The following is a 13,717-nucleotide window of genomic DNA, read 5'->3' as shown; positions in this document are numbered from 1 at the left end:
ACCATTTCTTTGCCAATGGTGTAGACATCTCGAATCAGTTTTTTACATTGTTTTTTTGGATCAAATGATTTTTTCAAAAAGAAATAAAATAAAATGTACCAAACATTTTGAATTCAATTGATAATAAGTTATGAAAAATAAAAACATTGCTCATGATACTTTTTACCTTCAGGCTGAAGTCGTGCTTCAAAATTACAACCATCTACCGCTAAGCATATTGATCCCAAGGAGTTTAAGAATTTCATAAATTCAAATAAAAAATTATTCAATTTATTAAACGCTTGAATGTTCATTTAATAATTTCTTATGATTAAAGTTCTAGGTAGCAAAAAATACTAAAATTAATACTTCTCATTTGTACCTGAACTGATTAACTTAACTATCATGTGTAAATGCGAGTATATTTGAGTGATCAGCTGTCAAAAATTTACAAGCTTGTGCACACTTCGTTTTCATCCAACTACTACACTTGAACTACTTATTAATATTAATACATGAATACAAAATCAATGACAGAGATTTCGAATGGCCTAAAATATATTTGCGCCACATTTTTTGTAGCATGGAATAAAAATAAGTTGTATCTGGAAGTCATGTGAGGGAGGGATCATACCCTCATCCTCATGGTCTCTCATCTTCAGCTGCATGACCATCTTCCCTCCAACTGCCCAATTTAACTATGTCTTCCACTAGTATTTTTCCATCTATACCAACAAAAGAAATAATTATTGTATTCATGAACTGATAAAGAATGACAGTTTTAATAAATATGGTTACTGGATATAAAATTCAGAGAAATTTTGCATTGTACCCACACTATTAAACCAAAGATGCCTCTCCCTCACTCCACCCCACCCTAAAGAAGGAAAGGGATAGGGGGAGAAGGCTGAGACTTTATATGCCCAGACATTGTAATCTAGATACTGTTCAGACATCTATTGTTTTGCAGGTGAAATTCTTCCGTGACAATTTCAGCAAAAAAAAAAAAGAAAGAAAGAAATTCTTCCGTGAGAATTTCATGGGCATTTAATTTGCGTATACAAAGAACAATCTCTTGAAAATGCATTTGACAGCAAACAAAATATAGCATTAATAAGATTTAACAAATGCTAGACGCTTGAAAAGAGAGAAGATAAAGACCTCTATCTTTGGAAAGATTGCTGACGAGTTCTTGAATGCCCTCTTTGCCCAATGTATTCTTCAAGTACATTGCAGCCGATGCTACCTCCTCAGGAGTTACTTTCCCATCATAATCTCTGCAAAAACGGCCAAATTCTCAATCTTTGCACAGTAATTCATTGTAAACGTAAATTATACCAAAGTTCAGGACTTGAATGAGTGTTAAACAAGAAAATGTACAATTTATCATGTCAAATTAAATGTCACACCATGACATCCCAAACTAGTTTTAACTAAGCATGTAGAAATGAATTCTTCCCATTTGGATTGATCGTGTCACAACATGGAAAGTGTGTTAAAAAACTATTTTTCCTCTGGCCATCAGATGTCAGCACCGTATATCACAATCAAAATGGAAAAATATATTCAAGTTATATAATTCCCCTAGTATTAATGAACCAAACTGTAATCTATGTTTTTGTAGATAATAAAGCACAGCAAAGCAATGCCCGGCTGCGAAATTTATTAACTATCGTAAAAAGTCATGATAGAAAGAGCTCTAGTTGGTGGCTATGTGAATAACAGAAGCAGCAGAAAAAGATACACATGGTATCTTTGGTGGTAAGTCGCTGAATTCTTTCTTTACTCATTTCCCTGAGTATGTTGTACAAGTGCAACACTATGCTCATTCTCACTAAATTTCAGAATCTGACCAAGAAAGGTCCCTTTCTCTCAAGCAATTACAATGTCTTTCCCCAAATTCCATCCAACAGTAATCACCTTATTTTGCTTGAACGACTTGTTCTCCAGTAAGAACATCAATTACAACAAGACTATTCTGTGACATAAAACCATCGATAGAAAAATACTAAAAAAAAATTCCAACTAATGACCGTATGTAAGCAACAGCACTTAAATCAAATGACTCTTATTTAGTACTCCCTCCAAATTGAAAGATAAGCAAAATTAGCTCATTTTCTGCAATGAGATACAACAAAAATTAACTTCACTCCCACTTAATAATGGAATCTCTAAAATACTCATTTAATTTGACTTTTTATATTTCCAATAACCCAATTTAGTAGTCATGGAGGGTAATTTAAACAATATAATTAATTTTTTTTATTGGGAATGCATTGATGCAAAATTTGATCAATTTTTTTCTTATAATTAACTCCGGAGGGAGTAAATCACGAGAAGCAGTACATTTAAGCTTCCAGTGACAATCACAGTTTGACTCAACTGAATTTATGCAAATGCCTCATGAAACCACATATTTCACTTTAAAGAGATTTAAAAGGGTAAGCCGGTAAGGATAAAATCACGACTGATAAAGAGCACAGTGTCAAAGAGCCTATGCTCAAGTGGCACCAAGTTCATTTAAGGTAAACTTGATCATAGATCCATCACAACCAAGCCACTTTGACTAAACTTAAGCCTACCTCTTCTTCCTTAGATGCTCATAGACCACCTTTGTGACCCCTATTAAAAAAAAGGGCCATGCTAACAAGTGTTCGTAGGGCACTTGATAAGCAACCAAAAAAGGAAATAAAAAACAAGTTTTGAGTGAAAAATATCACTTTTTGGAATTCTAAAGTATGAATTACACAACATCTAAGATTTTATTTTCTACATTTGGTTTCTTAACAAGTGCCCTTGCATTTCCCTTAAAAAAATTAAAGACCAATGTCAGAAGAGCAAGTACAAACCTATCAAGCAGCCTCCAACCGTCACCGATTTTGGCATCCACATCATCTATTTCCTTCTCAAGATTTTGGAGCATAGCATCAACCTGACATAATTTCAAATTCATTAGTGATATATTTGTTTCTAGCTTTGCTCGAAGACTTGATAAATGATATGGTTCTTACTCTTCCTATGAGTGCAGATGACACCTTATCCCCATCATCCGACTCAGTAGCATGCTCATGTTCCTCTCGAGCAGCTTTATATGCCTTAAAGGCATCTTTTTCACCACTTGAACCCTCTTTCTCTACCATGCTGTTATAGAGTTCTATCTGTAGGCATACAAAACAGCCAAAGATGAGGGTGGCAAATGGAATTTTTATAATACACATATAAAGAATGTGATAAACTACAGCATCACAGTGGTCATACGTGATCAAAGGCACATTATGATCATTGGGGCATGTACCACACCTGCAATAGAATTTGCCTCACTTGCTGTTAAAAATGAAGGGTTTTTTTTTATAATGTCACAGACGAGTTGTTTTAAGAATTATTGCTCACTAGCCCACAAGTGTAGGTTATTTGGACCCGCTATAGGACTAATATTTGCTAGGGTGCTTCGGTCTTGGTTTAAAGTTTTCTGTCTCTCGTCAAGAGTGTATTTTATGGAGGTCGAAATGAGATTCTCCCCCAAAAACTCTATCGTTCAATCAACTTAGTCACACCCATTTCGTAGAGTTAAAGGGAAGCCTAGGCACAATGGTTGAAGTTGTGACCAAGGTAGGATTAGGAATGGCAACATTTGAGAGGAAGTTGGAGCAGCACCTATTGTAGAAAAGATGGCCGACACTCGGTTTAGGTGATTTTGTAGTAAGGAGTAAGTCATAAGAAGAGTAGTCAAATCGCTAGAGGCAAAGCGAGACCTAGAAAAACTATAAGAAAACTATTAAGAAAGACCTAGAGTTTAATGAATTGGATAGAGATATTGCTATATGATAGAACGTAATAACGTTGTTTGATCCATGTAGGCATGCACCCGACCCTATTTAGTGGGATAAGGCTTGGTTGTTGATGTATATATAATGTTGGAGATCCCACATTGACTTTTCATATGGTCGAGATGGTGGCTATAAGTGGGGGGAAACACTCACCCCATGAGCTAGCTTTTGGGATTGAGTTAAGCCCACACCCAAAATGTTAGATGATATCAAAGTCTATTTAGATCCATTGTTGGGCCACCTAAAGATGTCCAGTCCTACAAATTACGCGCTCCAAAAGTCTAGTCTTGGGCATGAAAGGGGTGTGTGTTGAAGATCCACATTAACTAGTGGGTGAGAGGTTATAAGCAAGGGGTAAAGCCTTACTGCATGAGCTAGCTCTTGGGGTTGAGTTACACCCAAGTCCAAATTCTAAAATATAACACATAAAATTGAATGAAATAGGTTGTTAGCCAACTTTAAAAATTAAATAACAAAAATTTTAATATGTGAAATTCTAAATCCACCCTGTAACATAACATAACAGAGAAAAACACCAGCTGATTTAGGGGTGCCTATTCAGAAGCATTCAGAAGCTTTATCTATTAAAGACAATATATAGAAGATTAAAAAGAAAATGACAAGTATTAAGAGTTCCAAAATTACCTCTTTATTAACTAGCCTTAGAAAATCTTCACGCTCTGTACTTACAGACTGCCATCACAGTAAAAGACATAAGCATGCATTAAAAATAATTCACGAATTGTAGCAATTGAGAGTTCTAAACATTAAATTCTCACCGATGCAGAAGCTAAAACAGCTAATGCACGACTAATTTCGCACAGCTGCTCTTTGTTTTCAATTGCTCTGGTTCTAGCAAGCTTATGTGCTTCTTTTGCCGTTGAAATATGCATTTCTTTCAAGGCCTTATCTTCTTGACTAGAATCGGTCTCCATTTTTGCCTTCTCCACCCCCTCTCTTTCTTCCTCCTCCTACATTTTATTTATAAATACTATACTATTTATCACAGTTTTTAGTGCCATGAAATCTTGATTCAAAATAAAGTTACCAATTTTTAATATGAAGTCTTAAAACCTAGAAAATGACTTTTATGGTGAACTCTGCACATCAAAACCAGAAACTTCTCTTCTTTAACCTTGTTATTATTAGGGACTCAAATAGAATAATAATCTCCAACAAAATGTAAAAAATATTCTATTTATAAAATTGATTATTTACTATTTTTTATAGGTTCTTGTCACATGAACCAAAGCAAATATCAAAAACTGATAAGAGAGAACAACTTTGTCATCCTAATGAAACAAAAGACCTTCTAAAGAGTATGAAATATTGAAATTCCATAGTTTACCTTAATACGTTCTTCCTGCATTTCAAGGAACTCCAGTTTCCTCCGCCTCTCTGAGACAGAATCCTCAGAAGGTAAAGACGTAACTTGTATAGTATCTACAACCTCATCAGGGAGAGAAGAAATTGTAGCCTGTACAGCTTCTTCTGGTTTCAATCTCCCAGACACAGTAAATGCCCTATGAAGTTCATCAAGCAAGATTTCAAAAAGCATATCCAGCAGGTTCCTTATTTTTAAGGTATTAATTATTTGTTACCAACAAGGGAGCTTTGCTAAAATTACCTTGAAAGTATCAAAAGAGATGATGGTACAGAGTGATTCAATGATAAGTCCAACCAATCCCGAAGCTGTACAGGCAAGTTAACACATTTTAGAATAGAAATACAAATGTATGTAACAATTGATTTTCGTGAAAACTGATGTCGCAATATCATCATGCAGATCCAGTACTCCAATATAACACAAATAATCATGAATTGTTCACGACACAAAAACCTGCTGGCGCATTTCTTCAACAGAAAGCAACCCAAGCATGCCTCGCTCTCTGCAATCTTCCCGGAGTTCAGCTTCTGATAGAGAATCTACACCTTCTTCTTGAATCAATTTATCATCTTCCTTAATACTGAGAAAAAGGGGATGTAAACATAAACAAGAGGTTGCAGAGTGGGTTGTAATTTAAGTATCTACCAAGGAGAAAAGTAAACCTTTTGTTGAGTTTTTGTCACTTGTGACGTGAATCATAGTCATTACACTTGAAACGAATACTGTAGCACACTATAGCAGTTTGCAACAGTGTTCATTTGTAAAATATTAAGGGGATACAAGTTATATTGATTCTTCCTAATCCTAATAACAAAGGACTTTCTTATCAGAGAAATTTCTTAAAACTTTCCAGGTTTTATTATAAAAAAAATTCAGTAAAATCTTGACTTCTAATCAGAAAGTAAAGGAAAATGTTATAAAAAGTAACTAGAATGAAAAATGCACATTACCTCCGTAGACGTTTTCGTAGCATGTAACGTAAGTATGAATCAGTGCCAAAAGGGCTGATACCCATGTACTTGCACATATTTACCAATCGGGGCCTACAAACAATGAAGACACAATAAGATCATGATACCACCTCACAACCACAGAAAAAAACCATATTGAAGTCAAACAGATTTACGAGACTAACCTGTTTATATTATCTAGAGTAAGCTCGTCATTAAATAACTTAGCAAAACCCAAAATTTCCTCATTAGAGACACTTGAACCTCTTCTAATCTGCAAAACGAAAAGAAAGGGAACATATGACAATCTAAACAAAAGATAATTCAGAAAAAATATTGATAAAGGATCCTTTAAGCTGAATATTTAACCAAGTTTAAAAAGTCATCAAGATCTTCAGCGGTTTTCTTTAGTTCTCCACTACGGGAGTTTTGAACTTCTTTTGCCATTTCTTTGACTGTATCCTGGAGAAACCTTGCATACTCTATTCTTGCCTTGAGTCTCCTTTTCAATGCTTCCTACAAATTTAGCAACTAAGTCACACAAATCCCCACAACGGGCAATGAAAATCCCATGCATTCATCACAACCGCATAGATTAATAATACACAAACTGTTTTTATATAAACTGGTTAATACCAATATTATTGATGATATCACATTATAGTTTCCAATAAAGGTAATCACTATGCACTACCAGTGGCTACCAGAAAACAGAACATATATTAGCACGTAGTCATGTATAATTAGCAACTGAAGATGCATATTAGTGAAAAAAAGGATGTTATGTTGATACTAATCTTCAGGAGCTGTCCTCTGCATAAGGCCACCAATACTGATTGGGACAGAGATTGCAGTAGCTTAGTTATACTATTTACTTTTCCCTGGGAAACAGATGAAATGGTACAAAAAAATCTTGAATGATTTGACACTTTCAACACGAGGTGAGAGAAGAATTGTCGTGTAAGCATTTGTATGCTCAATTTATTATGAGCAAATGGTAATACACAGAGAGAATGGACAAACAGCAAAAACATTCTTAGCAATTACCTGTTCTTTCATCTTGTCTTGAAATGTTGATGGCAACATGTTGGGGAATACCTTAAGAAACACTGGCAAGAGGAATTCCATAAAGGGAACAATAATGAAAACTGCAACGGGAACTAGCCTGAAGATATCAGCAGTAGTCCGAGTCAGTTGTTGTCTCTCCCTTCTAGAGAGATTCTTCCCATTGGCAAGCTTCAACAACAACCTGGAACTGATTCTCACATCAGCCCACAGCAGTTTACAACCCAACCAGTAATGCTGCAACGTCGATATGAACTCCCCTTTCCAGTGAACAAGTTTTTTAGCCCAGTCCTCTCTGCAGCACCAAGGATTAACAAAAACCAAAAGTCAAAATCGCCAAGCATAAACTATGGTTTCAAATTGCAGCCTGCAATATTATATTATCTAAGTGTCCACAAATTGCAGCCACATCAGCAGTACGCAATCTTTAGGGTGTGTTTGGTTCGGGGTAGATGAAGGGGAGCAAAGTCCCTCCTAAAGCTCATTTTGCTCTTCCTCCATTTTGGAGGGATTTGGAAAGGAGGGGAGGTGGCTAAATACACTTAAAAATCATTTAAAATCTCTCCTCTCACCTTAAACCAAACACTTTTTTAATGAAAATCTCTCTCCTCCCTTTTCTTGAACGAAACATATCTCTACTTCCCTCCTCTCCCCTCCCCTTCCCTCTGTACCTTAATCTCTAATTCTCAACATTCACAACACAATTGTAACTACAACTTAAAATCATAAGACCTCCGCCATTTCAATGATTACAACATCACTGAAACTGCTACTAAAAACTTCTCCGAGTGCAAACAAGACAACCCTAAATACAATTTAAAATCATAAACTATCAGTAATTGTTATAACAGCATTTGCAACCATAACATATAATATCTGCAATATCCATAATCACAAGACACGCGCAATTGCATTTCGAAATCATAGAGAGTCTACAATTATTATTTTTAAAAATTGGCAACTGCAATTTAAAAACATATCATTTTTGTAACTAAGTGAGAAATTTACATGATGGAAAATGAGAAACCGACCTACTCATAGAAGCTATAGCTTTCAAAGCAGGACCAATCCCCAAAAACGTAGCCCAAACTCGCTGCAAAATACTCTGCACATCTTTCTGAGATTCTTGCGAGCGTTTCGCCATAGCTTTAGCTTTCGCAGTAGTCAATCCTTCAACCGCCTGATCGCATTCTTCAGGAGACGCTTCTTTCCTCTTCTTCGCAATTCCGTCATCGTTCTCCGGTTCGTCATTCTTCGCTGTCGCAGCCGAAGTCGACTGCGACAACCACCTCACACCTATCGAAGCATTCGATCCCGAAAAACCGTCACGGAAACTCGCGAATCGACGAACATCATGTTGTTCCAAACCAGGAGAAGAATTGAAGAATTCGTGTTTGTAGGGTGAGATTCCATAGGCACCGATAACACGTAGCGGAGAGTTAAAAGATGAAATCGAAGATGATGAAGTGTAAAAGTATTGATGAATGAAACTTGTTCTTCTTCTTCTCAAAATCGCTCTTGAAGCCATTGTAGTGAAGCTAAATAATACTCTTCAAAACAAAAAAAAAAGTGCATCAAAGTTGTTATGGTTCTAAATAGAACAAGGACCTAAAGTATCGATCACATTAATATAAATAAATAAATATATTTAATTATTATTATTATTATTATTATAATATCAATTATATGTCTATTTAATTTGGAGAAAATAGCGGATATGGAAAATGATATTGAGAGAAGTGATTGAGATGGTGATGATTGAGCTTACTAGAATAAGTTAGGTGAAAAATGAAGAGTGATGGAGGAAAAGCGGCACCAGGGAGAGCGGAGAAGAGAAGAAGAAAAGAGAGGTTTTAGGTGTGAGGAGGGGGATTGGGTTTTTTGACGATTTTATCCTTACTAATGACGTCTTTTTCATTTTTTACCCTTTTAATTCAAGACTATATAACCGCCGCCTCCTATATTACTTCATTCGACTTCTTGGCTTGTTTCTCAAGTGTTCTAACTCAATTCAATCGCATAGGCTTTGTCAAACATGAATAAGTAATTGACTTATTCTATATAGGCTAAATTACATCGTGGTCCTTTAACTTAATCAAGTAACGTTTTAGTCTTTTATTTTTTTTTTTTTTTCGATTTAGTTCTTTGTTCCTAAAAATATCAAATAAAATATGAAAATATGAGTTTATTTGAAGATTTGTGTTACGAAATTGGTGAAATTTGTATTATATTGAAGAATATAATTAATTTTATGGGTTTTGATTGATTTTTTTTTTAATTTTTGTATAAAAAAGGATATCATTCTTGAAATTTTAAAACATAAAATATCAAATTGTCACTTAAAATTAAAATAAAGGACCAAGTCGAAAAAAAAAAAGATAAAGGACTAAAACGTTACATGAAACTAAAGTTAAGGGACCACGAATGTAATTTAGCCTTCTATATATTACAAAAGTTAATTTCACTCTAAAACAAATTTTTAAGATAAATAAAATACTAACAGCAAAATAAAAATTATATATTTGTAAGGATAGAAAACATTCAAAAATTACAAAGAGTTAAAAGATTATATAAGCTTTTATATATATATATAAAAGACAAAGCATATTTAAACATTTTGAAATCAAAAAGTAAAAAGTAAGCGTTTTAATGAATTAGATTGGTTTTCCATTTCTAATATGCAAATCAATCGATGTCAAAATCTAATTGAAAATAATATTATTGATACATAAGCTTTCAGTATTCACACACATTTAGTATTAAATGATTTTTTTTATTAAATTCTATTTTATATGAGGTTTGATATTGTTGATCAAAACAAAATAAAACACACCTTCACAATGTATTGTCTAGTGTAGCCTACTATGCTTAGAGGAACCCTCGTTCATGGTGATAAAAGATATAAAACAAAATATTTAGAGACAATAATCAAAATCAAAAACCAATTCAATTAAAGCCAAAATAAATTCAATTTTGCTACTTACACCCTTATTTTTACTACTCACACCTTCAATTTTTTTATAATAACAAAATACATAAAATGTCATTATCTATTAATAACATTTATAACACATCGTGAACTGAATTCACGAACGCGTATGTGTATGTTTACCTAAACTCAATTTATGTGTACCTACGTGAAGTCAATTTACGTAGCTTTATTTACGTAATCGAGATCATGTATACGTGATTTGAATTCACTTACGTTTACGTGAATTAAGTTTACGTAGATGTACGTGAACTAAGTTCACATATGTGTAAATGAATTGAGTTCACTTACATGCAAATACGTTAGGCCTCCCTAAAAAACAAAAAAGTTTATTTAATAAAAAAGTGTCAATTTTTTTTATTTAATAAAAATACCTCACATTCTAATATTCTTAAAATTAAAACCGATAAAATCTTATATAAATTTAACATTATCTCAATAAATATTAAAATCAATTGACATTATTATTACTTGTAAAAAGAAATATCATACAATATTAATTATATTAATTTAATAAATAATTTAATATATAAATGTAAATTCAAAAATATGAATCATACTATTTACACTTAAATAAATTAAAAAAAGAGTTGAAATTTTTATTTAATCGTAAAAGGATATAAATAAATTTATCAAAACAACTAATAATTTCTCTTGGTGATTGCTAGTTGATACAATTTTGAGAGATTTATTAGTGAAAAAATGTGTTTGTGAAACTTAATGATATAAATTTTCTTAAAGATGAATCTTAGACACTTGTTTTAGCGGCTTTACCCTTGGATCGGCTCTGATATTTAATGAAGTTTAAGAATTTACATAAGTCACGTACATCTATGTGAACTCAACTCACGTACACTTACGTGAACTCAATCCATGTACACTTACGCGACTCAACTCACGTACACCGACGTAAACTCATTTCACGTGATCTCACGTAAATGTGATCTTACGTGAAGCGTACGTAAATTGAATTCACTTAACATAAATTGAGTTTATGTATGAATTAATAATGTTATTAATAGACAAAGACACTCTAGGTATTTTGTTTTAAAAAAAAAAAAATTAAGGGGTGTGGGTAATAGAAAGGAGATGTGGGTAGCAATATCGAAAAAAATTTAACTGGATTGGATTAAATTTTAGAATCAAATAATTGAATAAAAACTAAAAACATATCGAATCAGATATTGTTCCCTGCAAAATTGATCCAATTTAATCCGCTAACACCCTTATAAGTCAGGGTTAAAAAAGAAGTAGGATGTTTATAGATTTTTATATTTCAAATGCATGGAAATTAAAAAATGGACTAAATCCACTACTTGGAAGAAATCAGATAAGAATTTGGTTTCATTATTGCTAAGTGCAAAGAGATCTAATTTAACCAAAATTTAAAGCCAAGTTCATTTGAAGGAAAGCAAATGTGGTTACCCTACTCGAAATAGGATCATCTCCAATATACATCCTTCTCCAAAATTGAAAAGTGAAGAGGAGGGAGAAAAAGAAAGAAAAAAAATGAGGAGAATATATTTCGAATTATATGAATTACCAGTTTGGAGGATGAGTAACTAAAGATTAATTCGCTCACTCCATCAACCAAACTGAAAATCAGTCCTACAACTTGTTCAGGTAGTAAAAACTTGTAAAGTTATGTTAAAGTGTCACTGGAGAGCAAAAAAACTCTAATCACGATTGTTAAAGAAACACTAAAATATTTTCCATTAGGTCCAGTATTGTATTATTTTTTATATACTAGAATGGATTTATGGATTATTCTATCATAATTAGTGCATTCTTTAGTACATGTGCTAATCTTGGTGGCAGAATCACTATCACCAATCTCGATCCAACGAGAACAGAGCCAAAAAATATATATAGAGCTTTTGATATGGCTTTTCAATGGCCTTGTATTTTTTCTTTCTTTTCCAAAATCCATGATTGTTCAGCAAAAAATAGGCCTGTAAAAACTAGTTTTTCTTTACTAAATCAAAAGTAGTTGTCATTTACCCATTTGTTACTTTTATTCATAAACATTTAAGTTAAAGTCTAACATATATCTTCGACGCGAATTATCTATTTGCACCCTCTTTGTTATCTATCTTTTCCTCGTTTAGTACTTGGTTTTGTTCTTAACTAATTTTTAAAAATTAGATTAGAGATTGAACCAAAGAGACTTCTAACTCACGGTTGAACCACGGTTAAACTGAATAACTAATAAATAATAAAAATAAAATAAAAATAATAAGACAACAATACAAAAATGAGTCTATTGAACCAATTGTAGTTCAATCCAATTTTAATAGACTTAAAACCGATTGGCAATGAACCAACTGGTAGAGAGACTGATTCTAGGTTCAACCGATTCTCAATTCAACCAGCCGGTTATGTCTGATTCTTCAAACACTAGCCTTAACTCTCCAGCTCCCAAAGGAAAGGTAGCAGATAAGCAAAGTTCGACAAATAATTATTCCAATCAGAATTCAAACTCAAATTTTCACAAACAATTCATCTTTACCTGAAATTTATTAGCCATAGTCAAACCATTTGGTCTATTTGTTATTATTTGGTGTCAATTCATGTAAAAACAACCGAAAACAAAAGCCACTCCTCCCACATGATTTGATACACTGCATGAAGTTAATGTAGAGTTACAACAATACATTATTGGAGTTCCTTGTGCAAAAAAGTCACAAATAGTAAGTAGACTTTTCAAACTTGCAGCACATTTTTTAGGCGCCTACTAAGTATAGAAAACATTTTTTTTACGGTAAAGTATAGAAAACATTATTTATTTGAAAATTTATCAGAATAGATATTCTGTGTGTGGATTATGATACATTTTACAGAGAGGATCTGTTCCAGACCCTATAGTAGACAGAGAACAGTGTTGGAACCGTGGAAATTCATTTTCGTGCTCAAGCTTATATTGAAGTTATTAATTGATTGCAATGGCTATTAACATTACATCAACATGATGCTCACAAATCAGTTTTGATGATCCAACTCTGATCTTTATCTCCTTCTTGCTCTGGAGGTGTCGTGTTATTTATTTCCTGCACATATTGAAATATCAGAAATGGTAGTTATACGACAGCTAGAAAAGGTTCATTAACAAGTATTACAATGATATCAGTCATCTCTGCAACAAGAATTGCTCAAATCCATTTAAATTGGCCAGACAAGTAACATACATGAAAAATTGACAAGGGACGAGAGAAAGGTGCAACCTAAATAAAAGTGTGAGAATACGATATATCAAATAGAGAGAATTCGGGACATCAAAACTTGACATCAGACATGATATGCTAAACGGTTTAGGCTTATTTTAATAATTTTCTCTCTTCGAATCCTGTCACACATAATCTTGATGTATTTTATATGGTGTTTGATATACGGTGTATGGTTTGATTTGTGTGTTTAAATAACACAACTCTATCAAATATCATCTTGCACTTTAACCAAACTTGTTAGTAGTTATTACTAGCATATATATATATATATATATATATATATATATATATATATA

At 33.1% G+C, this 13,717-nt stretch overlaps 2 protein-coding genes across 2 annotated transcripts in view; both read right to left on the bottom strand.

Moving 5' to 3' along the window:
• Positions 1-333: 333 nt before the first annotated feature.
• On the bottom strand, positions 334-9,135 carry LOC101497540 (uncharacterized). Its single transcript, XM_004504147.4, has 15 exons — positions 8,977-9,135; positions 8,240-8,758; positions 7,191-7,503; positions 6,513-6,659; positions 6,329-6,417; positions 6,144-6,236; positions 5,647-5,773; positions 5,434-5,498; positions 5,155-5,329; positions 4,586-4,777; positions 4,452-4,499; positions 2,991-3,137; positions 2,829-2,911; positions 1,141-1,256; positions 334-704 (listed from the first exon to the last, which is right to left on the bottom strand). Exons 2-15 carry the CDS (start codon positions 8,734-8,736, stop codon positions 622-624), a joined length of 2,175 nt encoding a protein of 724 aa, XP_004504204.1. The 5' UTR covers positions 8,737-8,758; positions 8,977-9,135; the 3' UTR covers positions 334-621.
• A 3,829-nt stretch (positions 9,136-12,964) lies between these two features.
• LOC101497211 (integrin-linked protein kinase 1-like) overlaps positions 12,965-13,717 on the bottom strand; it is an 8,956-nt gene continuing 8,203 nt past the window's right edge. The window contains exon 14 of the mRNA XM_004504146.4: positions 12,965-13,244. Within this exon, the coding sequence (XP_004504203.1) occupies positions 13,238-13,244 (7 nt within the window). The 3' untranslated portion in view covers positions 12,965-13,237. The remainder of the gene's footprint in view (positions 13,245-13,717) is intronic.

Source organism: Cicer arietinum, chromosome 6 (assembly GCF_000331145.2).
Source record: "Cicer arietinum cultivar CDC Frontier isolate Library 1 chromosome 6, Cicar.CDCFrontier_v2.0, whole genome shotgun sequence".
Lineage (NCBI taxonomy): Eukaryota > Viridiplantae > Streptophyta > Magnoliopsida > Fabales > Fabaceae > Cicer > Cicer arietinum.
The sequence above is the reverse complement of the archived record's forward strand: the minus strand, read 5'-3'. Positions and strand labels throughout refer to the sequence as shown.

Coding starts and splice junctions, on each gene's coding strand:
- LOC101497540 (XM_004504147.4), bottom strand. CDS start 8,736: ATGGCTTCAAGAGCGATTTTGAGAAGAAGAAGAACAAGTTTCATTCAT. Junction 7,504..8,239: donor GCTATAGCTTCTATGAGTAG/GTCGGTTTCTCA, acceptor TTGGTGCTGCAG/AGAGGACTGGGCTAAAAAAC. Junction 4,500..4,585: donor CTGTTTTAGCTTCTGCATCG/GTGAGAATTTAA, acceptor CTGTGATGGCAG/TCTGTAAGTACAGAGCGTGA.